The sequence below is a fragment of the Hylobates moloch genome, unplaced genomic scaffold (assembly GCF_009828535.3).
Source record: "Hylobates moloch isolate HMO894 unplaced genomic scaffold, HMol_V3 SCAFFOLD_3, whole genome shotgun sequence".
NCBI classification, from domain to species: Eukaryota; Metazoa; Chordata; class Mammalia; order Primates; family Hylobatidae; genus Hylobates; species Hylobates moloch.
The window spans coordinates 34,922,700-34,949,784 of NW_026652278.1; the positions used below are offsets into that span (position 1 = coordinate 34,922,700).

At 37.5% G+C, this 27,085-nt stretch overlaps 1 protein-coding gene across 3 annotated transcripts in view; it reads left to right on the forward strand.

The window, feature by feature from the left end:
• HPSE2 (heparanase 2 (inactive)) overlaps positions 1–27,085 on the forward strand; it is a 786,995-nt gene that overhangs the window by 467,646 nt on the left and 292,264 nt on the right. The window contains exon 4 of one of the 3 annotated variants that reach the window (XM_032134691.2): positions 15,782–15,955. The exons of the other annotated variants lie outside the window; for them this stretch is intronic. Within the exon in view, the coding sequence (XP_031990582.1) occupies positions 15,782–15,955 (174 nt within the window). The remainder of the gene's footprint in view (positions 1–15,781; positions 15,956–27,085) is intronic. 3 annotated transcript variants of the gene reach the window in all.

A 27,085-nucleotide genomic window follows, 5' to 3' on the forward strand; every position in this document is an offset into this window, starting at 1 on the left:
AAGAGATAATGTCTTTAATATATGATATTGGGATTCTGGATATACACACACTGAGGAATGAAATTGGATCCTTATTTAACACCATATGCAATATTTAATTCAAAATGGATGAAAAACTAAAATGATAAGACCCAAAACTTGTAAAATTACTAGAAGATATCACAGGAGAAGAGTGTCTTGACATTGGTCTCGACAATTACTTTTTCTTCCAACTTTTATTTTAGGTTCAGAGGATACATGTGCAGGTTCGTCACATGGGTAAATTGTGTGTCATGAGTGTTTGGCATACAAATTATTTCACCACTCAGGTAATAAGCATAGCACCCAATAGGTAGTTTTTCAATCCTCACCCTCCTCCCACACTCTACCCTCAAACCCTCCTCCGACACTCTACCCTCAAGTAGGCCCTGGTGTCTTATTTTTCCCTTCTTTGTGTCCATGTATACTCAATGTTTAGCAATAACATGTCAGTGAGAATGTGCAGTGTTTGGTTTTCTGTTCCTGCATTAATTCACTTAGGATAATGGTCTCCAGCTCTATCCATGTTGCTGCAAAGGACATGAGCTCATTCTTTTTGTGGCTGCATAGTATTTCATGCTGTATATGTACCACACGTTTTCTTTATCCAGTCCACCATTGATGGGCATTTAGGTTGATTCCATGTCTTCACTATTGTGACTAGCACTGCAGTAAATATATGCATGCATGTATCTTTATGGTAGAATGATTTATATTCCTTTGGGTATATACCCAGTAAAGGGTATACTGTCAAATGCTAGTTCTGTTTTGAATTCTTTGAGAAATCTCCAAACTGCTTCCCACAATGGCTGAACTAATTTGCATTCCTACCAACAGTGTATAAGCATTCGTTTTTCTCCACAACCTCACCAGCATCTGTTATTTTTTGACATTTTAATAACAGCCATTCTGACTGGTATGACATGATGTCTCACTGTGGTTTTGATTTGCATTTCTCTAATGATTAGCGACGCGTTGAGCATTTCTTTAGATGCTTGTGGGCCATGTGTATGTCTTCTTTTGAGAAGTGTCTGCTCATGCCCTTTGCCCAATTTTTAGTGGGATTGTTTGGTTTTTGCTTGTTAATTTGCTCAAGTTCCTTATATATTCTGGATATTAGACCTTTTTTGGATACATAGATTGCAAATATTCTCTCCCATTCTGTAGGTTGTCTGTTTACTTTGCTGATAGTTTCTTTTGCTGTGCAGAAGCTCTTTAGTTTAATTAGGTCCCATTTGTCAATTTTTTTTTTTTGTAATTGCTTTTGGAGTTTTCATCATGAAATCTTTGCCAGGGCATATGTCCAGAATGCTATATCATAGGTCTTTTTCTAGGGTGTTTATAGTTCTACATTTTACATTTACATCTTTAACCCATCTTGAGTTGATTTTTTATATGGTGGAAGGAAGGGGTTCAGTTTCAATCTTCTGCATATGGCTAGCCAGTTATCCCAGCACCAGTTATTGAATAGGCAGTCTTTTCCTCATTGCTTGTTTTTGTCAAGGTTGTTGAAAATTGGATGGTTGTAGATGTGCAGCTTTATTTCTCAGTATTGTAACCATTCCATTGGCCTATTTGTCAGTTTTTGTACCAGTACTATGCTGTTTTGGTTTTTGTAGCCTTGTAGCATAATTTGAAGTCAGGTAATGTGACGCCTCTGGCTTTGTTCTTTTTCTTTAGGATTGCTTTGGCTATTTGGGCTCTTTCTTGTTCCATATGAATTAAAAAAAATTTTTTTTGTAATTCTGTGGAAAATGTCATTGGTAATTTGATAGGAATAGCATTGGATCTGTAAATTGCTTTGGGCAGTATGGCCATTTTAACAATATTGATTCTTACTATCCATGTGCATGAAATGTTTTTCCATTTATTAATATTTGTGTTGTCTCTAGTTTCTCTCAGCAGCGTTTTGTAATTCTTGGTGTAGAGATCTTTCATTTCCCTGGTTAGCTGTCTTCCTAGGTATTTTATAATTTTTTGTGGCTATTGTGAATGGGATTGCATTTTTGATTTGGCTCTCAGCTTGGACAATGTTGGTGTATAGAAATCCTACTGATTTTTGTATATTGATTTTATATCCTGAAACTTTACTGTAAAGTTGTTTATCCATTCCAGGAGCCTTTTAGTGGAGTCTTTAGGGTTTTCTAGGTATAGGATCATGTTGTCTGTGAAGGGAGATCATTTGAACTTCCTCACTTCTTATTTAGATGCATTTTGTTTCTTTCCCTTATCTGATTGCTCTGACTAGGACTTCCAGTACTATGTTGAATAGAGATGCTAAGAGTGGCCATTCTTATCTTGTTCTGGTTCTCAAGGGAAATGCTTCTAGCTTTTGTCCATTCAGCGTATTACTGGCCGTGGGTTTGCCATAAATGGCTCTAATTATTTTGAGGTATGTTTCTTTGATGCCTACTTTGTTGAGGGTGTTTAACATGAAGGATGTTGAATTTTATGGAAAGCCTTTTCTGTGTCTATTGAGATGATTATGTGGGTTTTGTTTTTTGTTCTATTTATGTGATGAATCACATTTATTAATTTGAGTATTAATATGCATTGTTGCATCCCAGGAATAAAGCCTACTTGATTGTGGTGGATTAACTTTTTGATGTCCTGCTAGATTAGTTAGTTTGCTAGTATTTTGTTGAGGATTTTTGCATCTATGTTCATTAGAGACATTGGCCTAAAGTTTCCTTTTTTTGTTTTGTCTCTGCCAGGTTTGGGTACCAGAATGATTCTGGCCTCATGAATGAGTCAGAGAAGAGGTTCTTTTCCTGGATTTTTTGGAATAGTTTCAGTATGATTGGTACCAGCTCTTCTTTATATGTTTGGTGGAATTTGGCTGTAGGATTTCTTCTGGTCCAGGGCATTTTGTTTTTTGGTTGGTAGGCTTGTAACTACTGATTCAATTTTAGAACTTGTTATTGGTCTGTTCAGGGTTTCAATTTATTCCTTGTTCAGTCGTGAGAGGTTGTATGTTTCCAGGAATTTATCCTGGATAGGTTTTCTAGTTTATGTGCATAGAGATGTTCATAGTGGTCTCTGAGGGTTTTTAAAAATTATTATTTCTGTAGGTTCAGTGGTAATGTCCCCTTTGTCATTTCTGATTGTGTTTATTTGGATCTTATTTCTTTTTTCTTTATTAGTCTAGCTAGTGGTCTATCAATCTTACTCTTTCAAAAAACAAACTTTTAGTTTTATTGATATTTTGTATGGTTTTTCACATCTCAATTTCATTCATTTCAGCTCTGATTTTGATTATTTATTTTCTTCTGCTAGCTTTGGCATTGTTTACTCTTGTTTTTCTTGTTCCTCTAGGTGTGATGTTAGGTTGTTAATTTGAGGCATCTCTACTGTTTTCATGTGGGTGTTTAGTGCTATAAACTTTCTTCTTAACACTGCTTTAGCTGTGTCCCAGAGATTCTAGTATGTTGTATCTTTGTTTTCATTAGTTTTAAAGAATTTTTTGATGTCTGCCTTAATTTCATTGCTTACCTAAAAGTCATTCGGGAACAGGTTGTTTAATTTCCATGTAATTATATGGTTTTGAGAGATCTTTTTTGTTTGTTTTTTGTTTTTTTGAGACAGAATCTCACTCTGTTGCCAGGCTGGGGTGCGGTGGCACCATCTCGGCTCACTGCAACCTCCAACTCCCTGGTTCAAGCAATTCTCCTACCTCAGCCTCCCGAGTAGCTGGGATTACAGGCATGCGCCACTACACCCAACTAATTTTTGTATTTTTCATGGAGATGGGGTTTCACCATGTTGGCCAGGAGAGTCTCGATCTCCTGACATCATGATCTGCCCGCCTCAGACTCCCAAAGTGCTGGGATTACAGGTGTGAGCCACCACACCCAGCCAAGAGATCTGTTTAGTGTTCATTTCTATTTGTATTGCACTGTGGTCTGAGAGGGTGGATGATATGATTTTTTTTTTAATTTTTGAAAATTTTTTTATGACCGAGCATGTCTTCTATTATAGAACATGTGCCATGTGCAAATGAGAAGAATGTATATTCCATTGTTGTTTGGTGGAGTGTTCTGTAGATATCTGTTAGGTCCATTTGGTCAAGTGCTGAGTTTTAGTTCCCAAATATCTTTGGAGTTTTCTGCCTCGATGATCTAATACTGTCAGTGGGGTGTTGAAGTTTCCCATTATTATTGTGTGGGTATCTAAATCTCTTCATAGTTCTCTAAGAACTTGTTTTATGAATCTGGGTGCTCCAGTGTTGAGTGCCTATATGTTTAGGATATTTAAGTCTTCTTGTTGAATGAACCTTTTTTCATTATGTAATGCCCTTCTTTGCCTTTTCTGATCATTGTTGGTTTAAAGTCCATTTTGTCTTAAATTGGATTAGCAACCCGTACTCTTTTTTGTTTTCTGTTTACTTGGTAGATTTTTATCCATCTCTTTACTTTGAGCCTATGAATCATTGCATGTGAGGTGGGTCTCTTGAATACAGCATATAGTTGGGTCTTGCTTCTTTATCCTACTTGCCACTTTGTGCCTTTTTTATAGGGCGTTTAGCTGATTTACATTCAGGGTTACTATTGACATGTATAGATTTGATCCTGTCATGTTGTTATTAGCTGGTGTTTTTGCAGACTTGATTGGGTAGTTGCTCTATAGTGTCAAGTGTGTTTTTGTAATGACCAGTAAAACAGTCTTTTGTTTTCATGTTTAGTACTCCCTTAAGAACCTCTTTTAAGGAAGGTCAGGTGGTAACAAATTCCCTTACCTTTTGCTTGTCTGAAAAGGATTTTATTTCTCTTTTGCTTATGAATCTTAGTTTGGCTGGATTGGGCACCTGTAGTCAGCATTCTTAAAGAAAAGATTTTTTTTTTTTTTTAAATTTAAGAATGCTGACTACAGGTGCCCAATCTCTTCTGGCTTGTAGAGTTTCTGCTGAAAGGTCTGCTGTTTGCCTGATAAAGTTCCCTCTGTAGGTGATCTGCCCCTTCTCTCTAGCTGCTTTTAATATTTTTTTTTTCACATTGACCTTGGAGAATCTGATGACTGTGTGCCTTGGAGATGGTCTTCTTGGATAGTCTCTTACAGGGGTTCTCTGAATTTCCTAAATTTAAGTGTTAACCTCTGTAGTGAGGTTGGGGAATTTTTCATGGAAAAAATCCTCAAATATGTTTTTCAAGTTGCTTGCTCTCTCTCTCTCCTTCTTTCAGGAATGCCAGTGGGTCATAGATTTGGTCTTTTTACATAATCTCATATTTCTCAGAGGTTTTGTTCATTACTTTGTATCTTTTTTCCTTATGTTTGTCTGATTGACTTGATTCAAAGAACTAGCCTTCGAGCTCTGAGATTCTTTCCTCAGCTTGATCTATTCTGCCATTAATACTTCCAGATTGTATCATGAAATTCTTGTAGTGAGTTTTTCAACTCTGTCAGATCAGTTTGGTTCTTTCTTAAAATGACTATTTCATCTTTCAGCTCTTGTATAATTTTATTGGATTCTTTAGATTTCTTGGATTAGGTTTTGACTTTCTCCTGAATCTCAATGATCTCCACTGCAATCCAGATTCTGAATTCTATATCTCACTTCAGCCATTTCAGCCTGGTTAAGAACCATTGCTGGGAAGCTAGTGTGGTCATTTGGAGGTAAGAAGACACTCTGGGTTTTTGAGTTGCCAGAGTTCCTATTCTGGTTCTTTCTCATCTGTGGGTGCTGATGTTCCTTTAATTTTGAAGTTACTGTCATTTGGATAGGGTTTTTTGCTTTTATATTCTTTGATGCCCTTGAAGGTTTGACTGTGGTATAAACCGGATTCAGTTGACTGGTTTCTTCTCTGGATTTCAGGGGCCGAGGCTCAGCTAAGCATTTCTGGGCTGCATGCTCTAACCCTGGGGGGCTGATGCCAGGCCCAAGGCTTTGTCCTCCGTCCCCCAAGGTTAAGCACTTGCTGCTGTGCTGGAGGGGCCAATACGTTCCCAGTCTGCTGGCCGCAACACTCTGATGGAAGGTGCCAGCAAAAGTGCTTCATTCCTTTTTATGGGTGAATAATATTCCAATGTATTGATATACCACATTTTGTTTATATATTTATTAGTAATGGACACTTGAGTTTTTTCCACCTTTTTGGCTATTGTGAATAATGCTGCTATTAACATTGATGTACAAGTATCCTTTTGAGTCCCCACTGTCAGTTCTTCTGGATATATACCTAGGAGTGAAATTGTGAATCATATGGTAATTTTAGATCTAGCTTTTTGAGAAACCACCACTGTTTTCCACAGAGGCTACAGCATTTTACATTCCCACCAGCAATGCAAAACGTTCCCATTTCTCTTACCCACACCAGCACTTGTCATTACCTGACTTTTTTTCTCACATAGTTATCATTTTTTTAGTGAGAATACATAACATCTGTTCTCTTTACATTTTTACAGAATACAATGTATCATCATTAACTATAGTTGCCTTGTTCTACAATAGATCTCTTGGAAATTATTCCTCCTATGTAACTGTAATTATGTATTCTTTAATCAACACCTCCTCATCCCCACCTCCCAACTAAAGTCCTCAGCATCTGGTATCCACCATTCTACCCTCTGCTTCTTTGAGATCAACTTATTTTAGATTCTACATATGAGTAAAATCATGCAATATTTGTCTTTCTGTGCCTGGCTTATTTCACTTCACGTACTGTCCTCCGTGTTCATCCACGTTGTCAAAAATGGCAGGATTTTATTCTTTTTATGGCTGAGTAGTATTCCATTGTGTATGTGTGCTACATATTCTTTATCCATTCATCTGTTGATGGACACTTAGGCTGATTCCATATCATGGCTACTGTAAATAGTGCTGTGATAAACATGGGAGTGCAGATATCTTTTTGGTCTTTTGGCAATATTTCTTCATGCTCTTAACAGCTCTGTAAGATGAGAATATTAATACTGATGCCCCTTTATCTATTTCCCCTATACCTTTTCAAGACTCTTGCCATTTTCACTAACACATTTATTTTTATTTTATCATTGGTGTTATTACACTTTGTTCTGCAATCCCAGCCAAATTATTTATAGTTTTCTGTAGAAAGTATCCAGATATTGAAAAGCAATAAAGAGTATTTATATAATTATGATAATATAAATGCCATTTACTGCTGGGACAAGATCTATGTTAGGTTAACATTTTCTGCTGTATAGTCTAAAGTTAAAACCCATAGGCTACCCAAAGAATCTTCCTATCCTCAAGGTCAGATTGTCTGTCTTTAGTTTGTACTCTTTTAACTGCTTAAGACCATATCACATTTTAGTTTATTTAATATTGGACTTGACTTTCTTATGCAACTCTTTTGTTCCCAAGTTTTTATGACTTTTTTCCTTATGAAATGTGTCTTTGTCACAGTCACACATTTTTCTATCTTTTTCATAATAGTGTTTATTTTTCAGAGCCTGAAAATTCCTTTCATAAACCTAGATAAGAAGAATCCAAATGTTCTTTGTCTCACTACAACCAAATGCAAGGTTATATTAAGAGTAGTGAGTAGGGAGCCTATTCTCTCCGAAATATACATGGAATAGACTCATAGAAAGATTGAGAATTGTGTTTAAAAAAGAACAGAGTTTATGTAGAAGAGTTAAGCAATAACATTAAAGACTTATTTTTTTAAAAAAATCTTTCCACAAAAGTAAACCCTTAAATTTTAACTTCTCAGTAATTTTGGCTTCCAATTTTGCTTCTTGAGTTCTATCACAACACATTAAAGCTTCTTCATAGCTCAATACTTAAGATGTCATCCCTAGTATTAACCCAACCCCAAATAGGCCCCTTTCCCCTTGGGGAATTATGGGGAAGCTGTTCTCAGAGGCCTGACATCAAAGTATTGAGTTCTGTTCAAGTATGTCCAGTCTATAGATTTTGTTGTTCATGTGACTTGATAATCTGTCCATATTCCCACATGCTCACAATTAGAATAAGTTGACACTGTTCTATAGGCACCTATTTTTCCTTCTGGAGTCACCAGCTCTGTCTTCCAAGAGCTAAGGATCTGGATCATGTGCCCAAGTTCTTAACCACCAGAAAAAACACTCTTTCTTCATGTGAAGGTTGCAAAAGAATAAAATAGTCACAAAGGGGTATTAGAGTTATTTTTGCCAATTAAGAAAATAACAGTATTGAACTGAGTCCTTAACTATGTTTTCTATGTGAAACTTGCATACACTCAGTCTCAAACACTAGTCTGATAAAATTTGTGCCAATTTAATTCCCAGGTAACAGTTGTGGCTCCATCATTTCTATGGAAGAGGAGCTTAGAGGGGGCCATCAATTTGAAAATTGAGGGCTGGGGCCATGTCTATAAGCTTTGTTTGCATAGTAGCTTACAAAACATGAAGAAAATGTTAATCGTCTCTGTCAAATAATGGAGGGAAAATAAGGTAGCTGTGACTTTGAGGGAAATATGTAACAAAAACAGGATAAAAAGGTGGGAAGTTAATCCTGAATAGGGAATCAAGGAAAGTGAGACTCAAGTAGATGCTCAGCATTAAGGGGAGCAGGGGGAAGAGCTGGGATGGAAACTAAGCTACTTTAATGACATTGGCATCTGTAAACTGGAAGATCCCAATGACAGCTCCTGTCTCTCTTCTTTCCAGTAAAGGGTTCTCTACCTCTCCCAACCTTTGAAAATGTTTTGCTTACTCAGCTTTATACTTTCCATCCACATCTCACCGCTTAACTCTGGATTTGCATATTCTGCCCACTCAAATTCTTTACCTATACACCTAAGGACATTACAAACTTAACATGCCCCAAGCCCAAATTCTCATCTTGGCCTTCTTCTCTCTTCTCCCAATCTTTCACACTTCCTTCATAAATATCAAGTTTATCTTTCTGTTGCTTAAGCCAAAAACTTCAGAGTTTCTTGACTCTTTTTTTCTCACACACCACATTCCAATCCTTCAGCAAATCTTACTGGCTCAACCTTTAAAACATTCCCAGAAACCAACCACTTCTACCACTCTGCTGCTACCACCCTGATCCAAGCCACAGTGATCCCTTGCTTCAATTATTGCTATAGATTCCTAATTTCCTTGCTTTCACCCTTACTCTTCCCACCACCCTCTTCAGTCTCTTCAGCTCAGCAGCCAGAGTGATGATTTTAAAATGTGAGTTGGGTCATATTCAAAACCATCTAATGGCTTCCATGTCAATGAGGGCAAAAGCCAAAGTTCTTATAATGACCAATAAGGCCCTTCGTGACATGTCCCTGCTACCACTGTGATCTCCTCTCCTACTGCTCTCCCTCTCATTCATTCTGGGGCAGCTACACCAGCCTCTCAGTGTTCTTCACATTCATCAGTCTCACACCTGTCTTGGGCCTTTGCCCTTACTGTAGGACCCTCTGCCTGGAATTCTTTCCATAGTTGTCTGCTTGACTTGCTCCTTTCCTTCCATTGGGTCTCTGATCAAATGATACCTTAATTCTGATGCTTATTTAAAATAGCATGCTAGCTACTATTGGTTCTATATTATCTCCTACCCTGCTTTACTTCTCCCGCCAGCCACATTAAATGTAACCTCCATGAGGGTACGGCCTGTTTTTTGTTTGCTCATTGCAATATAAATGTGTGTGCAAATTATATATGTATATATTTATAAATATATATATATATAAATTACACATGCAGATGCTCCTCAACTTATGATGAGGTTATGTCCCAATAAATTCATCATAAGTTGAAACTATCATAAGTCAAAAATGCATTTAATACACCTAACCTACTGAACATCATAGCTTAGCCTGGCCTACCTTAAATGCGCTCAGAACACTTACATCAGCCTACTGTTGGGCAAAATCATCTAACTGAAAGCCTATCTTATAATAAAGTATTGAATATTTCAAGTAATTTATTGAATACTATACTGAAAGTGAAAAACTAAATGGTTGTATGAGTACTTGAAGTACGATTTCTACTGAATGTGTATTGCTTTTGCACCATCATAAAGCTGGCACTATTATATACTATATAATCTTTTATATATGTATATCTATCTTCTTGTATATATGTATATATGCATGTATATATGTATATATACAGATATATATGCATGTATATATGTATATATACAGATATATATGCATGTATATATGTATATATACAGATATATATATGCATGTATATATGTATATATACAGATATATATGGTGTATAATAGTGCCTGTCACATAGTAAGTGCTTAATAAATATTTGTTGAATAAATTAGTAAGTTAATGAATGTCCAATTTTTTGTTTGTTGGATTGCTTGTCTGTTTGGTTTTTAAAGTGTCAAGTCCTAGGGAAACTAAGAGAAATAATCTGTCATTCATATCTTAGTGTGAATTCATTGATCCTTATCTACATTTTCCTAATAGAAAACTGAGATTAGCTTTATTAAAGAAGTAGCTTTCCTTGGATCTTGCATTTAAAAAAAAAAAAAAAATCTGGTGCTTCTCTCATTACTATTTTGTTTCTTTTCTTCATTTTATTGCCACAGAATTTCAATAAGTAAGTTGAATGTATCAGAATCTATTCCTTGTTCATCTACTCATTCTTTAAGTTCTCATCACAACCTAAATCTAATTTCTAACCTCACTGTTTGATTAATGTAATGGCTTTTTTTTTTTTTCTCAGTCCTTTACTCCTCAGTTTGTCATGAACACCTACTGTCATGGAACAGCACCTCCTTGCACCTCTTTTCTTTTGGGTTCCTTAAGACTGCATATCTGGGTTCTTCTTCTTCTCTTTTTGTTGTTGTTGTTGTTTTCTCCGTGACCCTTATATGTGGACATTTCTTAAAGTTTTCTCTTCAGCCATCTTTCTACATTTTGCGCTTCAGAAATCTCAACTTTCACAGCATCAACTGTCAGCACTGAGTGACACCCAAGCCTATATACTTTTACATCTTTCTGAAGTCCTAGCTCCTCATCTTCAACTGCCCACTACCCAGTGCTTCTTAGAATTATATGCCTGTGAAATGTCAATGCACCCTGACTAGAAGACATAGAGGCATTGGCCCTCTCTGGTGGAGGGAGTAGAAAGTCATCTTTAAGTATCTACTTGCTTTGATGGAACCTGAGCAAATTTTCTAAGGGAGATTACATGTGTTGAGTATCTACTAAATTCTCTATATTCAAATATATGTACTTTTCTAATAAACTGTAGAACATATGTCTTAGATTAGCAATAATATTTTTTGAGACGGATTTTCACTCTTGTCACCCAGGCTGGAGTGCAATGGTGTGATCTTGGCTCACTGCAATCTCCACCTCCCGGGTTCAAGCGATTTTCCTGCCTCAGCCTCCTAAGTAGAGTAGTTGGGATGACAGGCATGTGCCACCACACCCAGCTAATTTTTTTGTATTTTTGGTAGAGACGGGTTTCACTATGTTGGTCAGGCTGGTCTTGAACCCCTGACCTCAGGTGATTCACCCGCCTCGGCCTCCCAAAGTTCTGGGATTACAGGTGTGAGCCATTGCACCCAGCCTAGCAATAATTATTTTAGACAGATCTCTCTTTTGCCTCTTTCTACTTCTTATAGGCCACTTTTATGCAACACAAAGGATTTGGGCCTTGAGAACTCTTTGGCATGATAGTAAGGCAGAAAATTGCTGTGTGTTAGATGCTATGAAGGATATAAGATACGGTACCAAACTTAAGAAACTTCACAGTTTAACTGGGAAAACAAGTTGTTCACTCTGGAGAAGTGAATAAATCAAGAAGTAAATCTCAAGATAATATCATGTCACAGAGCAGTGAAATGCCAAAAAATGGCATAGCTCTTGAGTTTAGAGAAAGTCGAAATCACTTTCGGGAGGTTGGTGTGTTCAGGAATGGCATCATGCAAGAGGCAGGACTTAAACTTATTCTTAAAGAAGTATTTCCCAAACTTTTAGCATTCTAGTTCCCAATTTCTGCTATGTGAACAAACTATCCATACTGTTTCTCCCATACTGCTCTTTATGTTGACACATTTTTTGTAAATACATTTTGCCTCGCCTTAAACCATCAAATCCATGAAATCACAGGTTTGATATGCTTTTGTGTTTGATATGTGTTTGTGTTTCTAATACATATGAAACATATACAGTAAAATACTCATTATATGGAAATAATTAGTTTTAGAAAAAGACCACTTAAATGGAATCATTCTATCCAAAAGGAATATCAGTCATTCTTATTAAATTTTGATGCAAACATTTGATACGGATTTTAGTATATAAATAAAACCAAAAATTATGAAAATAAGTAATTTTATTGCATGCTTAATAGATTATGTCATTACAACTATGGATGAATAAAATGTTATTTAATTGAATACTGAGTTTTTTTATGATAAAATAATATAACTTTCATGACATGAATAATAGAGGACTTAAAAATGGACCTCTGTTGATCTTATAATATTCAAATTATTTTTTGAATAACCTATAATAATAATTCTCAAATCTCAGGGAAACCTCTGGGTAAAAGTTATTATATCTAAAGCTCATAGTATATTAGAATGACTATTGAGTTGTAGATATATAATTATCCAATATTGCCAATGTTCTGTTAAATAGAGAATTATATTTTCCTTAGAATCTATTTAGTTTGGCCAGTTTCTTAACCTATTTTTTGCATAGTTTCCCTCTCCCCACAAAGGATACCAATTCTAATGGTATAGATAAAAGGAACTTCAGTTTTTCTTTAAAAAAAAAAATCCTACTAGATTTTTTTTGTATCTTACACAAGTGGGTCTCAAAGTCTTAACACAAATTTCTGTTGTATCAGTACTACTGAGGTATGGTAAATGCAAGTCCTATTTAAAACTAAATAGGACAACTATTTTAGACAACTATTATCGAAAAGAAAAAAAGAGTAGTTAACTGTCTTTCTTGAAGTTAATTTCATTATTTCCTTTGCATAAATTTGAAAATCTTATAAGGCAAACATAATTTGTTTTTGTTAACTAACTAGTTTAAGCCACAATAGGATAAAATTTTTCTAAGGGTAGGTTTGTTAGGTTTAATTTAAATAAAGGTTATGAATTTAACTAATATTATTTTGAATATAAAAATGTATTAGGCCGGGCACGGTGGCTCACGCTTGTAATCCCAGCACTTTGGGAGGCCGAGGCGGGCGGATCATGAGGTCAGGAGATCGAGACCACGGTGAAACCCCGTCTCTACTAAAAATACAAAAAAATTAGCCTGGCGTGGTGGCGGGCGCCTGTAGTCCCAGCTACTTGGAGAGGCTGAGGCAGCAGAATGGCGTGAACCCGGGAGGCGGAGCTTGCAGTGAGCCGAGATTGCGCCACTGCACTCCAGCCAGGGCGACAGAGCGAGACTCCGTCTCAAAAAAACAAACAAACAAACAAAAAAACGTATTAATGATGTTGAATAGTAAAGCATGTAAAACTATACATCAAACAATATGAATAAAATTATAGCCTATGAAACAATTTTATATGATACTTTGAAAAAAAGTTTTTTTTTACCTAATGGCATGTAGATAATTATAAAATTATTATATACTGGTTTCATGATCACTTTACTAAGCTATAAGTGCATTTTAATTTTAATTGTTATTTTGGAAGTAAAAATAATAATTAAATGTATTTCCTAAATGTGAAATTTATTCCTTTTGTTGTTGTTGCCCAATTACTCAATTCTGGGTAGAGTATGATATAAGTTGACATCGATTTTATTTCCAACTGAAATGAGACAATTTCTGTCCTTGTTCTTGGTGCTTCTTAAGAAATACTTTCTTATATAAGAAGATGAAAATGGCAGTCTTCCTATATCCTGCTTCAAAAACTGATAAATTACTCAACCCAATGATAATGGTTCTTTTTTAAAGGACTAAAAGATCTATAACAAAATTGCTAATGGGGCAACTTGGACACTCTGCATCATCTCTTGCAGAACCTCTAGTGACCTCTTGTGGAACTCTAGTGTTTCACAGAACCCCATTTGAGAAACTCTGTGTTAGGTTTAATGAATACTAGGACAATGTTCACTCCTCTACATAATTATTAATCCAAGAAGCTTTTTAAAACTGTGTACTACCTGAAGTCATGTTATCCATACCTTGGGATACACTGTGTAAAAGGACAAGTAAAATATGGATATGTTTTAAAAAGGAACAAGGGCACGACAAATAAGGAGAATATTAGAGCAAAGTCAATGGGGCAAGGAGTTCTCTAACAAATAAACTGGCTGACATCAACAAAGAACTCATTAAGAGAAATAGGGAGGCCTAAAGTTGAGGGGAAAATTATGGGTGAGTTGTAGAAGCCTTGAATTAAGGAAGAAAATGGTCTTGAAAATCCACTGGTTTTGAGGATTGAGTAAAACTGGCTGAGAGTGACTGGGGGAAGATGAATTGGCCGGATGGGAAGAATCTAGAAGTAGACAGGCAAGTACAGAGATTATAGTAAGTTATCCAAGTGTAAATGATAGCCAGAAAAAGAATGGTGGCAATAGAAATGAAGGAATGGGATAAATAGGAGACACATGGTGATAGGGTTGATGGTATCTGGGATCAACCTGATAATGAACATATTTCTTTATTTTATTTTATTTTATTTTATTTTATTTTATTTTATTTTATTTATTTATTTATTTATTTATTTATTTATTTATTTATTTATTTTGAGACGGAGGCTGGCTCTGTCACCCAGGCTGGAGTACAGTGGCGCGATCGCGGCTCACTGCAAGCTCTGTCTCCCGGGTTCACGCCATTCTCCTGCCTCAGCCTCCTGAGTAGCTGGGACTACAGGCAGCTGCCACCACACCTGGCTAATTTTTTGTATTTTTAATAGAGATGGGGTTTCACCGTGTTAGCCAGGATGGTCTCGATCTCCTGACCTCGTGATCTACCCACCTCAGCCTCCCAAAATGCTGGGATTACAGGCGTGAGCCACCACGCCCGGCAATGAACATATTTCTAGTAGTGGTCATAGTATTTCCATTATCAGAAGTATTAGAAATCTGGACTTCAGTGAAAATTTTTGAAAATCATACTAGGCTGAGCTATTTTCCAAGACTCACCAGCCAGTCATCGTTCCTGGCCTTGTACCCTGACTATTATTCCTATTATGCCCTGTAGGAATATGGACCTAGCAGTGCCATATTGTCTGACTTTTCAAGAAAAATTAAGAATTTCAGCTACTTTGTGAAATCTTCCCATTTTTAAACATCAACGATTCAACTTTGTGTTAAATAAAACATATGATGGACTAGATTTGGTTGCCAATTTGCAACCTCTGTCTGGAATTCTCTCTGCTGCTTGTTTTTTTTTTTGTTTTGTTTTGTTTTGAGATGGAGTTTCGCTCTTATTGCCCAGGCTGGAGTGCAATGGTGCAGTCTCGGCTCACCACAACCTCAGCCTCCCAGGTTCAAGTGATTCTCCTGCCTCAGCCTTCTGAGTAGCTGGGATTACAGGCATGGACCACCACGCCGCCTGGCTAATTTTATGTTTTTAGTAGAGACGGGTTTTCTCCAGGTTGGTCAGGCTGGTCTCGAACTCCTGACCTTAGGTGATCTGCCCACTTTGGCCTCCCAAACTGCTGGGATTACAGGCATGAGCCATCACGCCCGGCCCTGTCTGCTGCTTTCTAAAGTCACCTTGAAATGTACCCAGACTAAAAGGTAATAGTCCCTTTTAGAAGCCTGTGTTATTCCTTATTAGTGGGAAGCTCATAGAAAGGCTTTTTATATTAGCTGCTATTTTCCTTTTGTTGGAATGTTGATTTGAAAGTTACAACCCTTTCTCTGCTTCTTCCCAGCCAGGTCTCTAGACAAACTTTATAACTTTGCTGATTGCTCTGGACTCCACCTGATATTTGCTCTAAATGCACTGCGTCGTAATCCCAATAACTCCTGGAACAGTTCTAGTGCCCTGAGTCTCTTGAAGTACAGCGCCAGCAAAAAGTACAACATTTCTTGGGAACTGGGTAATGGTAAGTAAGGATGTTACTTCCTCTGAATTGACAAAATAAAGGGGAAAGATAAGTTGGCTTGTGATACAGTCTCAATCAGACCATCTCTAGTACCCTGGCCCAGAAAACATTTGTGATGTTTGGCCACTGAGTTGACTATCCAAATGGTAAAAGACCAAATAGCGAAGGATAGTAGATTTAGTGAATACACACCATTTGCATCTATAGTTATCTCTAGTTACCTCATTCCAAATATGGGTAAAATGCCACAAAATGGGAAATATATAGTGATTTATGACTAACAAATTGATTTCATAACCTGTTTTGCACAGCCTGGGCTGCCTTTACAATGTGTGTTCTGTGGAACATTGGTCCTACAAGATGATCCTTCTAAAATAATAATTGAAAAGAGCTTTGGTCAAATGTATTTGAGGACCTTTATACAGTATGTGAACCTCCTGAAGGTTCACAGTGCGCATTAGTATATAAAAGGCTATAAGAAGTCTTGTTGCAAAGAAATCTGTTTGACATTTTTTAACCCAGCATTTCTTAAACAATTTAACCAAGGCTAGTTTCAAGGGTGTGCAGCCTGTGCAGTCACACAGGGCCCATGCTTAGAAGAGACCCATTCTTGGCTGGGCGCAGTGGCTCAGGCCTGTAATGCCAGCACTTTGGGAGGCCTAGGTAGGCAGATCACGAGGTCAGGAATTTGAGACCAGCCTGGCCAACATGGTGAAACTCCGACTCTATTAAAAATACAAAAATTAGCCAGGCGTGGTGGCAGCCGCCTATAATCCCAGCTATTTGGGAGACTGAGGCAGGAGAATCACTTGAACCTGGGAGGCGAAGTTTGCATTGAGCCGAGATCGTGCCACTACACTCCAGCCTGGGCAACAGCAAGACTCCATCTCAAAAAAAAAAAAGAAAAGAAAAGAAAAGAAAAAAAAAAAAAGAAGAGACCCATTCTTGGTTTCATTCTCTGCAGTCACCATCTTGAAATTCTTAATAATTTTTTAACAAGCAGACTCATACTTTCATTTTTCATGGGGCCCTACAAATTATGTAGCCAGTCCTGTTTAATCATTAAAGAGTGTGTGTGTGTGTGTGTGTGTGTGTGTGTGTGTAGCATAAGTTATCATTCATTCCATGGAACAATACTCCATGGACCACAATTTGGAGAAATGTTTCCTAAATCATGCTATTTTCTCAATGATATATATTTATTTGTGACATATATGTTATTCTGTAGATTTCGTGACTCTGTAATATTGAGTCAATATGGATTATAGTTAAAATTATTGATAGTATAGATATGAAAATATGTGATTCTCAAATTAAAAGACCTTTTGGTATACTTTAGAATAAAACAATTGAATCGAACAAACCAAGAATTCTCTTAAAATTACTGATGCAAATTGATTCCAACATTTTCATTAACAGTCTTATATGTCTTTAGCTAACCCATATTTGTTTGCAGCACTATATGTGTGAGTGTGTGTGTGCCCATGTGTATTTATTGCATCTTGGAATTTGGATTTCTCAAAATAAGATGGCAAGGGAAGAAAAGAATAAATGTCCAACTTTCCTACCCGTAGCCACTAACTGGAATGTAGCTCTCAGTTTCTTTCCTCTTTCTCTGCTTTTCTCTCTTCTTTACCTGTCGAAATTTGGGGATAGTTAGTGACCAAATGGAGACCTGTTGAGTTGAACTGAGGATACCGTGACTGTAGGAGGCTCAATTAGGGTAGCCTGAAGTTTTTCGTATTCCAGACTTGCCTGAGTATGATACATTTGACAACAAAAGCAGGAATGATATGATCAGCTTTGAGGTAGGCAAAAGTATTACATTGTCAGTAAAGTCTTTTACTGATCCCTTTCCATCCCATCTTCTATTTACATTTTTTGACATTTTTTGGTATTTTATGTTATCTACTCAAGACCACCCACCTAAACTTACCCTCCTCAAATATCAGGCTCTGCCCAACTTAGCTTTATTCTCCAAACAGGGCAAAATATTCTTCAAACAGGGCATGACACCTGCCATGAGAGACCAATTAGACATAATGGTTAAAAGGTGAGTATCAGACACTAAAGAATGGTGGGGCTTTTGTTGAACTGGAGAATACATGCCCAAAGGCTTTGTTTGGTTTTCTTGTAAAAATATTGTGCTGCCTACATAAAATTGGTTTGTAAAACATCTCAACTAATAATAGATACGCCCAAAGCAATTAAAACTTACCTACAAGTGATTGATGGGAATAATTATTCTAGGGTTTTTGGCAACTCTGAGTGTGGGAGCTTGTTAAATTAAATAAATCTACAACTGGCATAATTGGAGTGATTTTGTAGCAGGGTGGGTTGGTGGAGAGAATATATACATCTTTCTGTATACATCTATTCCAGACAAGTAAGAACTTGCCCCTCCCCATCAACCTCCTTCCTTCAGACTATGCTACATAGTTCAGAAAGGGAGCTAATTACACTTAAAAAAATGTTATTTAGATGCCTTAGCCACACATCATTTGGTTCACATCATCATCTTTTAAAGTGCCTCCTCAGGGCTTAACAACAACAAATAATTATTTATAAGGAGGAGAAAAGGCACTGTCATTGATAATAAAATAGGAATATAGATAGGAAAAGAACAAAAAAAATTCAATAAAGTGAAAAATAGCCAATAATGTGTATTTCTATAGCTCATTTTGAATCTCTAGTCAGAAAGTCTAGAGTTAGTGTTTTCCCCTTAAAGTGTCTTTCTATTTTTTATGTAACCATAATAAATGATTAGTAAATAATAAATGATTATGATAAATAATAAATAATAATTTATTAAGGCTACATTTTAGAGTCTAAAGAGTACATTTTATTGTTTGAAGATTTATTTTGCTGTTTCTTTAATTCATTTTACAACTACTGATAGTTTTTCTTGTACTAGAATCATCTCTCTTAAGATATCCAATGTACAGTATTCTGCTTAAAACTATTCTGTGTTGTATATTCAGCCTCTTCCCCCTCAAAATATCTTCATGGTAGACATGTTTCTCCAATCTTCTAGCCATTTCTGCTTTGTAACATTATCTTTTTGGACAGAGGTAATCATTTAATCATTATATTCACATTCAGGAAGGGACAATAGAACAGGTCAGTCTTCTTATCACTCATCTTTCCATACACCTACACCATGTTAACAAGTATTTTATCTCTAGAGCAAATCTAGCATTGGAAAAAACAAAGTATAAGTTTCTTTGATTGTTTCCTCTATAGTGGCTAAACTTTAAGTGGCTGACCTACCTCTTTTCCTCTTCTTTGAAAGCAGTGAGTAATGTGGGCTACAGACCACAAAAGCAAGATATACCCAATATCAAGAGGCAAAGATGAGAAAGTTTAGGATGTTAAAGAATATGAAAGAATGACTTTCTGCAGCCAGGCATGGTTTCTCACACCTGTAATCCCAGCACTTTGGGGGGCCGAGATGGGAGGATTGCTTGAGGTCAGGAGTTTGAGACCAGCCACAACATAGCAAGACCACATCTCTACAAAAAAACTAGAAAATAAGCTGGGCATGGTAGCATGCACCTGTGATCCTGGCTACTTGGGAGACTGAGGCTGGAGGGTCACTTGAGCCTAGGAGGTCGAGGCTGCAGTGAGCCATGATCATGCCACTGTACTCGAGCCTGGGCAACATGGTGAGACCCTGTCTCAAAAAAAAGACAAAAGAAAAGAAAATCAAAAGAAAAACAACAAAAAAAATGACTTTCTTGACACCACACTTTTTTACAATAACTTTCTTTGGATATAAAATATTTCCCTAAATGTCCATAAATTGTAAACTCTGTAACTGATTAACATGATTACAGATTTTTACATTTATATTAACCATTGGTGAATCTAAAGTAAGAAAGAACTACAGAAATTTTGAAGCTGGGACTCAAACTCTGGAAGTGTATATAAATTCTAGTCCAACTCCATTTCAGGGAAATGGTGTTTGTTCTTTAGAGGGCTATACTTAATCACAAAAATTACCTTAAGATAATGTAATACCTCTAATTGAATGAACACTGAACTACATTATGAACTATAAACGTGCTTCCCAAATACATCTGCCCATTTCTATAAGCAAGTAAAAGCTACTATAATTAATTATTGAATCAATATTATATATTCATACCCATAACCTGACCTATATACATTCACACGTTATTCTCTTAAAAGAATTAGTTATATGACTCAGTTCTCTGGAGCTTGTCTACTAAGTAATTTTGTAAAATCAAGTTTCTGACCTTAGAAAGTCAGAGATAATGATTCTTATGATTGTGGCAGCACAGCTTGATTAATGCATTCCCTCAATATTTATTAAGCTTTTAGTCTGTGTTTAGGTGGATAAATATATGATGTATTTACGTACTTTTTTTTCTTTTTTTACATGTGCAGAATGGGCAGGTTTGTTATACAGGTATACATGTGCCATGGTGGTTTGCTGCACCCATCAACCTGTCATCTACACTAGGTATTTGTGCTAATGATATCCCTCCCCTACCCCACTCCCTATGACAGACCACAGTGTGTGATGTTTCCCTCCCTGTGCCCATATGTTCTCATTATTCACCTCCCACTTATGAGTGAGAATATGCAGTGTTTGATTTTCTGTTCCTGTGTTAGTTTGCTGAGAATGATAGTTTCCAGCTTCATCCATGTCCCTGCAAAGGACATGAACTCATTCTTTTTTATGGCTGCATAGTATTCCATGATGTATATGTGCCACATTCTCTTTATCCAGTCTATCATTGATGGGCATTTGGGTTGGTCCCAAATAGTCTTTGCTATTGTGAATAGTGCTGCAATAAACATACATGAGCATGTGTCTTTATAGAAGAATGGTTTATAATCCTTTGGGTATATATCCAGTAATGGGATTGCTGGGTCAAATGGTATTTCTAATTCTAGACCCTTGAGGAATCGCCACACTGTCTTCCACAATGGTTGAACTAATTTACACTCCCACCAACAGTGTAAAAGCATTCCCATTTCTCCACATCTTCTCCAGTATCTGTTGTTTTCTGACTTTTTAATGATCATAATTCTAATTGGCATGAAATAGTATCTCGTTGTGGTTTTGATTTGCATTTCTCTAATGACCACTAATGATGAACGTTTTTTCATATCTTTGTTGGCTGCATAAATGTCTTCTTTTGAAAAATGTCTGTTCATATCCTTCGCCCACTTTTTGATGGGGTTGTTTTTTTCTTGTAAATTTGTTTAAGTTCTTTGTAGATTCTGGATATTAGCCCTTTGTCAGATGGATAGATTGCAAAATTTTTCTCTCATTCTGTAGGTTGCCTGTTCACTCTGATGATAGTTTCTTTTGCTGTGCAGAAGCTCTTTAGTTTAATCAGATCCCATTTGTCAATTTTGGCTTTTGTTGCAATTGATTTTGGTGTTTTAGTCATGAAGTCTTTGCCCATGCCTATGTCCTGAATGGTATTGCCTAGGTTTTCTTCTAGGGTTTTTATGGTTTTAGGTCTTAGGTTTAACTCTTTAATCCATCTTGAGTTAATTTTTGTTTAAGGTATAAGCAAGGGGTCCAGTTTTATGAATATGGCTAGCCAGTTTTCCCAACATCATTTATTAAATAGGGAATCCTTTCCTCATTGCTTGTTTTTGTCAGGTTTATCAAAGATCAGATGCTTGTAGATGTGTGGTGTTATTTCTGAGGCCTCTGTTCTGTTCCATTGATCTATATATCTGTTTTGGTACCAGTACCATGCCGTTTTGTTTACTGTAGCCTTGTAGTATAGTTTGAAGTCAGGTAGCATGATGCCTCCAGCTTTGTTCTTTTTGCTTAGATTGTCTTGACTATACAGGCTCTTTTTTGGTTCCATATGAAATATGAAGTTTAAAGTAGTTTTTTCTAATTCTGTAAGAAAGTCAATGGTAGCTTGATGGGATAGCATTGAATCTATAAATTACTTTGGGCAGTATCATCATTTTCACAATATTGATTCTTCCTAATCATGAGTATGGAAGGTTTTTTCACTTGTATGTGTCCTCTCTTATTTCCTTGAGCAATAGTTTGTAGTTCTCCTTGAAGAAGTCCTTCACATCCCTTGTAAGCTGGATTCCTAGGTGGTTTTTTCTCTTTGTAGCAATTGTGAATGGGAGTTTACTCATGATTTGGCTCTCTGTTTGTGTATTATTGGTGTATAGGAATACTTGTGATTTTTGCACTCTGATTTTGTATCCTGAGACTTCGCTGAAGTTGCTTATCAGCTTAAGGAGTTTTGGGGCTGATATGATAGGGTTTTCTAAATATACAATCATGTCATCTGCATACGGAGATAATTTGACTTCCTTTCTTCCCATTTGAATACGCTTTATTTCTTTCTCTTGACCGATTGCCCTGGCCAGAAATTCCACTACTGTGCTGAATAGGAGCGGTGAGAGGGCATCCTTGTCTTGTGCTGGTTTTCAAAGGGAATGCTTCCAGTTTTTGCTCATTAGTATGATACTGGCTGTGAGTTTGTCATAAATAGCTATTTTGAGATATGATCCATCAATACCTAGTTTATTGAGTGTTTCTAGCATGAAGGGGTATTGAATTTTATCAAAGGGCTTTTCTGCATCTATTAATTATTATTTCTATTCTTTTGCTGAGAAGTGTTTTACTGCCAATTATGTGGTCAATTTTAGAATAAGTGCGATGTGGTGCTGAGAAGAATGTATATTCTGTTGATTTGGAGTGGAGAGTTCTGTAGATGTCTACTAGGCCTTCTTGGTCCAGTGCTGAGTTCAAGTCCTGAATATCCATGTTAATTTTCTGTCTCATTGATCTGTCTAGTATTGACAGTGTGGTGTTAAAGTCTCCCACTATTATTGTGTGGGAGTCTAAGTCTCTTTGTAGGCCTCTAAGAACTTGCTTTATGAATCTGGGTGCTCCTGTATTGGGTGCATATATATTTAGGATACTTAGCTCTTCTTGTTGCACTTATCCCTTTACCATTATGTAATGCCCTTCTTTGTCTTTTTTTTGATATTTGTTTGTTTACACTCTGTTTTATCAGAGACTAGAATTGCAACCCCTGCTTTTTGTTGTTGTTGTTTGTTTGTTTTTGCTTTCTATTTGCTTGGTAAATATTCCTCCATCCCTTTATTTTGAGCCTATGTGTGTCTTTGCACATGAGATGGGTCTTCTGAATACAGCACACCAATGGGTCTTGACTGTATCCAATTTGCCAACCTGTGTCTTTTAATTGGGGCATTTAGTCCATTTACATTTAAGGTTAATATTGTTATGTGTGAATTTGATCCTGTCATTATGTTGCTAGCTGGTTGTTTTGCCCATTATTGATGCAGTTTCTTCATAGTGTCATTGGTCTTTACATTTTGGTATGTTTTTGCAGTGGCTGGTACCAGTTTTTCCTTTCCATATTAAATGCTTCCTTCAGGAGCTCTTGTAAGGCAGGCTTGGTGGTGACAAAATCCCTCAGTGTTTGCTTGTCTGTAAAGGATTCTATTTCTCCTTCACTTATGATGCTTAGATTGGCTGGATATGAAATTCTGGGTTGAAAATTTTTTTCTTTAAGAATGTTGAATGTTTGCCCCCACTGTCTTCTGGCTTGTAGGGTTTCTGCAGAGACATCTGCTGTTAGTCTGATGAGCTTCCCTTTGTGGGTAACTCGACCTTTCTGGCTACCCTTAACATTTTTTCCTTCATTTCAACCTTGGTGAATCTTACAATTATGTGTCTTGGGGTTGCTCTTCTCAAGGAGTATCTTCGTGGTGGTCCTGTATTTCCTGAATTTGAATGTTGGCCTGTCTTGCTATGTTGGAGAAGTTCTCCTGGATAATATCCTGAAGTGTGTTTTCCAACTTGGTTCCATTCTCCCCATCACCTTAGGGTACATCATCAAACGTAGGTTTGGTCTTTTCACATAGTCTCATATTTCTTGCAGCCTTTGTTTGTTTCTTTTCATGCTTTTTCCTTAATCTTGTCTTCATGCTTTATTTCATTAAGTTGATACTCAATCTCTGATGTTCTTTCTTCTGCTTTATCAATTCAGCTATTGACACTTGTGTATGCTTCACAAAGTTCTTGTGCTGTGTTTTTCAGCTCCATCATGTCATTTATATTCTTCTCTAAACTGATTATTCTAGTTAGCAATTCCTCTAACCTTTTATCAAGGTTCTTAGCTTCCTTGCATTGGGTTAGAGCATGCTCCTTTAGCTTGGAGGAGCTTCTTAATACCCACCTTCTGAAGCCTACTTCTGTCAGTTCATGAAACTCATTCTCTGTCCAGTTTTGTTCCCTTGCTGGCAAGGAGTTGTGATCCTTTGGAGGAGAAGAGGCATTCTGGTGTTTGGAATTTTCAGCCTTTTGCACTGGTTTTTCCTCATCTTCTTGGATTTATCTATCTTTGGTCTTTGCTGTTGGTGACCTTCGGATGGAGCTTTTGCATGGTTGTCCTTTTTGTTGATGTTGATACTATTGCTTTCTGTTTGTTAATTTTCCTTCTAACAGTCAGGCTCCTCTTCTACAGGTCTGTTGGAGTTTGCTGGAGGCCAACTCCAGACTCTGTTTTCCTGGGCATCACCAGAGGAGGCTACAGAACAGCAAAGATTGCTGCCTGCTCCTTCCTCTGGAAGCTTCATCCCAGAGGGGCACCCACCAGATGCCAGCTGGAGCTCTCCTGTATGAGGTGTCTGTTGACCCCTTCTGGGAGGTGTCTCCCCATCAGGAGGCACTAGGGCCAGGGACCCACTTGAGGAGGCAGTCTGTCCCTTAGCAGAGCTCGATCACTGTTCTGGGAGATCCACTGCTCTCTTCAGAGCCGGCAGGCAGGGACGTTTAAGTCTGCTGATGCTGCGCCCACAGCTGCCCCTACCCCCAGGTGCTCTGTCCCAGGGAGATGGGAGTTTGATCTAAAAGGCCCTGACTGGGGCTGCTGCCTTGCTTTCAAAGATCCCTGCCCAGAGAGGAGGAATCTAGAGAGGCTGTCTGGCTACAGTGGTTTTGCTGTGCTGTGGTGGGCTCCACCCCATTTGAACTTCCCAGCAGCTTTCTTTATACTGTGAGGGAAAACCACCTACTCAAGCCTCAGTAATGGTGGACGTCCCTCCCCCAACCAAGCTCAAGTGTCCCAGGTTGACTTCAGACTGCTGGGCTGGCAGTGAGAATTTCAAGCAGTGGATCTTAGCTTGCTGTTCTCCGTGGGTGCAGGATCTGCTGAGCAAGACTGCTTGGCTCCTTGGCTTCAGCCCCCTTTCCAGGGGAGTGAACAGTTCTGTCTCACTGGCGTTCCAGGTGCCACTGGGGTACAAAAAAAAAAACTCCTGCAGCTAGCTCAGTGTCTGCCCAAACGGCTGCCTGGTTTTGTACCTGAAACCCAGGGCCCTGGTGTTGTAGGCACCCAAGGGAATCTCCTGGTCGGTGGGTTGTGAAGACCATGGGAAAAGTGTCATATCTGGGCCAGCAAGCACTGTCCATCACAGCATAGTCCCTCATGGTTTCTCTTGGCTAGGGGAGGGAGTTCCCTGACCCCTTGCACTTCTTGGGTGAGGTGATGCCCCACCCTGCTTCTGCTTACCCTCCGTGGGCTGCACCCACTGTCTAACCATCCCAATGAGATGAACTGGGTACCTCAGTTGGAAATGCAGAAATTACCCACCTTCTGTGTTGGTCTTGTTGGGAGCTGCAGACCGGAGCTGTTCCTATTTGGCCATCTTGCCAGGGAATTGTATTTATGTTCCTTTATGTATAATGTATAAATGTGCATTTATATATTTTGATCCTGTATTTTTATGTGCATATAACAGGTGAAAGCCAAACATAAGATTCAGTCACAGTCTTCACACATATTGTCAATTATTTATGAGGGTAGGTTGCAGCTAAGAGCTTTAGAGAACGTATTTTCAGAAGATAGGGTTTTGATAGAGAAGGAGAGGAGGGGAAAAGAGGAGGAGGAAGGAAAAAACAAGAAACCATATAGTCTCTTTACCTGCTTTCTTTTCTCAGTTTTCTCTTCCTGTCTGCTTCTCTTCTTCAACCTTCATCTTCTCAATTCTTTCCCCACACACTCTTATCCAGAAACATACTCTCATGGTATTTAGTCATTCTTGCATTAACTGTGTATGTGTGAAGCACCTGCAAAATATGCCAAGAGTGAAATGGGAGTTGGAGGAATCCTTGAATTCCTTCTCTGGCCAATACTTTATAGCTTGGCATAGCATACTATGACACAGAGTGAATATACAGAACAAAGAAATCCTAGTCTCCAGGAGTTTGTTATCTAAAGGTAAAGTTAGGATAAACTTAAAACTATTAAACTATTAAACTCTCATATGCTAGAACTGGAGGAATCTCTTATAGTTTGAAAGAAGTGAAGAACCGAACCAGGAAAATTGTTAAACCAACAAATAATATATAATAAAAGTATAAATTAATGCATAAATGTATTCATAAATTCATAGCTTACATTTTTAAGCACTTAAGTTAATTATCCTTTGATTATTAAGGGAAGTGAGTGAAGTTTAAATTACATTGGTTCTTGGAGTTCATTATCATGGTGGAGAACCATGTTCTCTCACTAAAATTCTGGTTACTGTCACAGTTAGATAGTTACAGAAAACATTTGTGGGACAGCTGCTGTATAAAGTCCATTTTCATGCTGCTGATAAAGACATACTCAAGACTATGTAATTTATAAAGAAAAAGAGTTTAATGGACTCACAGTTCCATGTGGCTGGGGAGGCCTCACAATCATGGTGGAAGGTGAAAGTCATGTCTTACATGGCAGCAGCCAGAACCGAATAAAAAAACTAAGCAAAAGGGGAAACCTCTTATAAAATCATCAGATCTTGTGAGACTTATTCACTACCATAAGAACAGTATGAGGAAACTGACCCCATGATTCAGTTATCTCCCACTGGGTCCCTCCCACAACACGTGGGAATTATGGGAGCTATAATTTAAGATGAGATTTGAGTGGGGACACAGCCAAACCATATCATTCTACCCCTGGCTCATCCCAAATCTTATATCCTCACATTTAAAAACCAATCATGCCTTCCCAACAGTACCCCAAAGTCTTAACTCATTTCAGCATTAACTCAGAAGTACACAGTCCAAGGTGTCATCTGAGACAAGGCAAGTCCCTT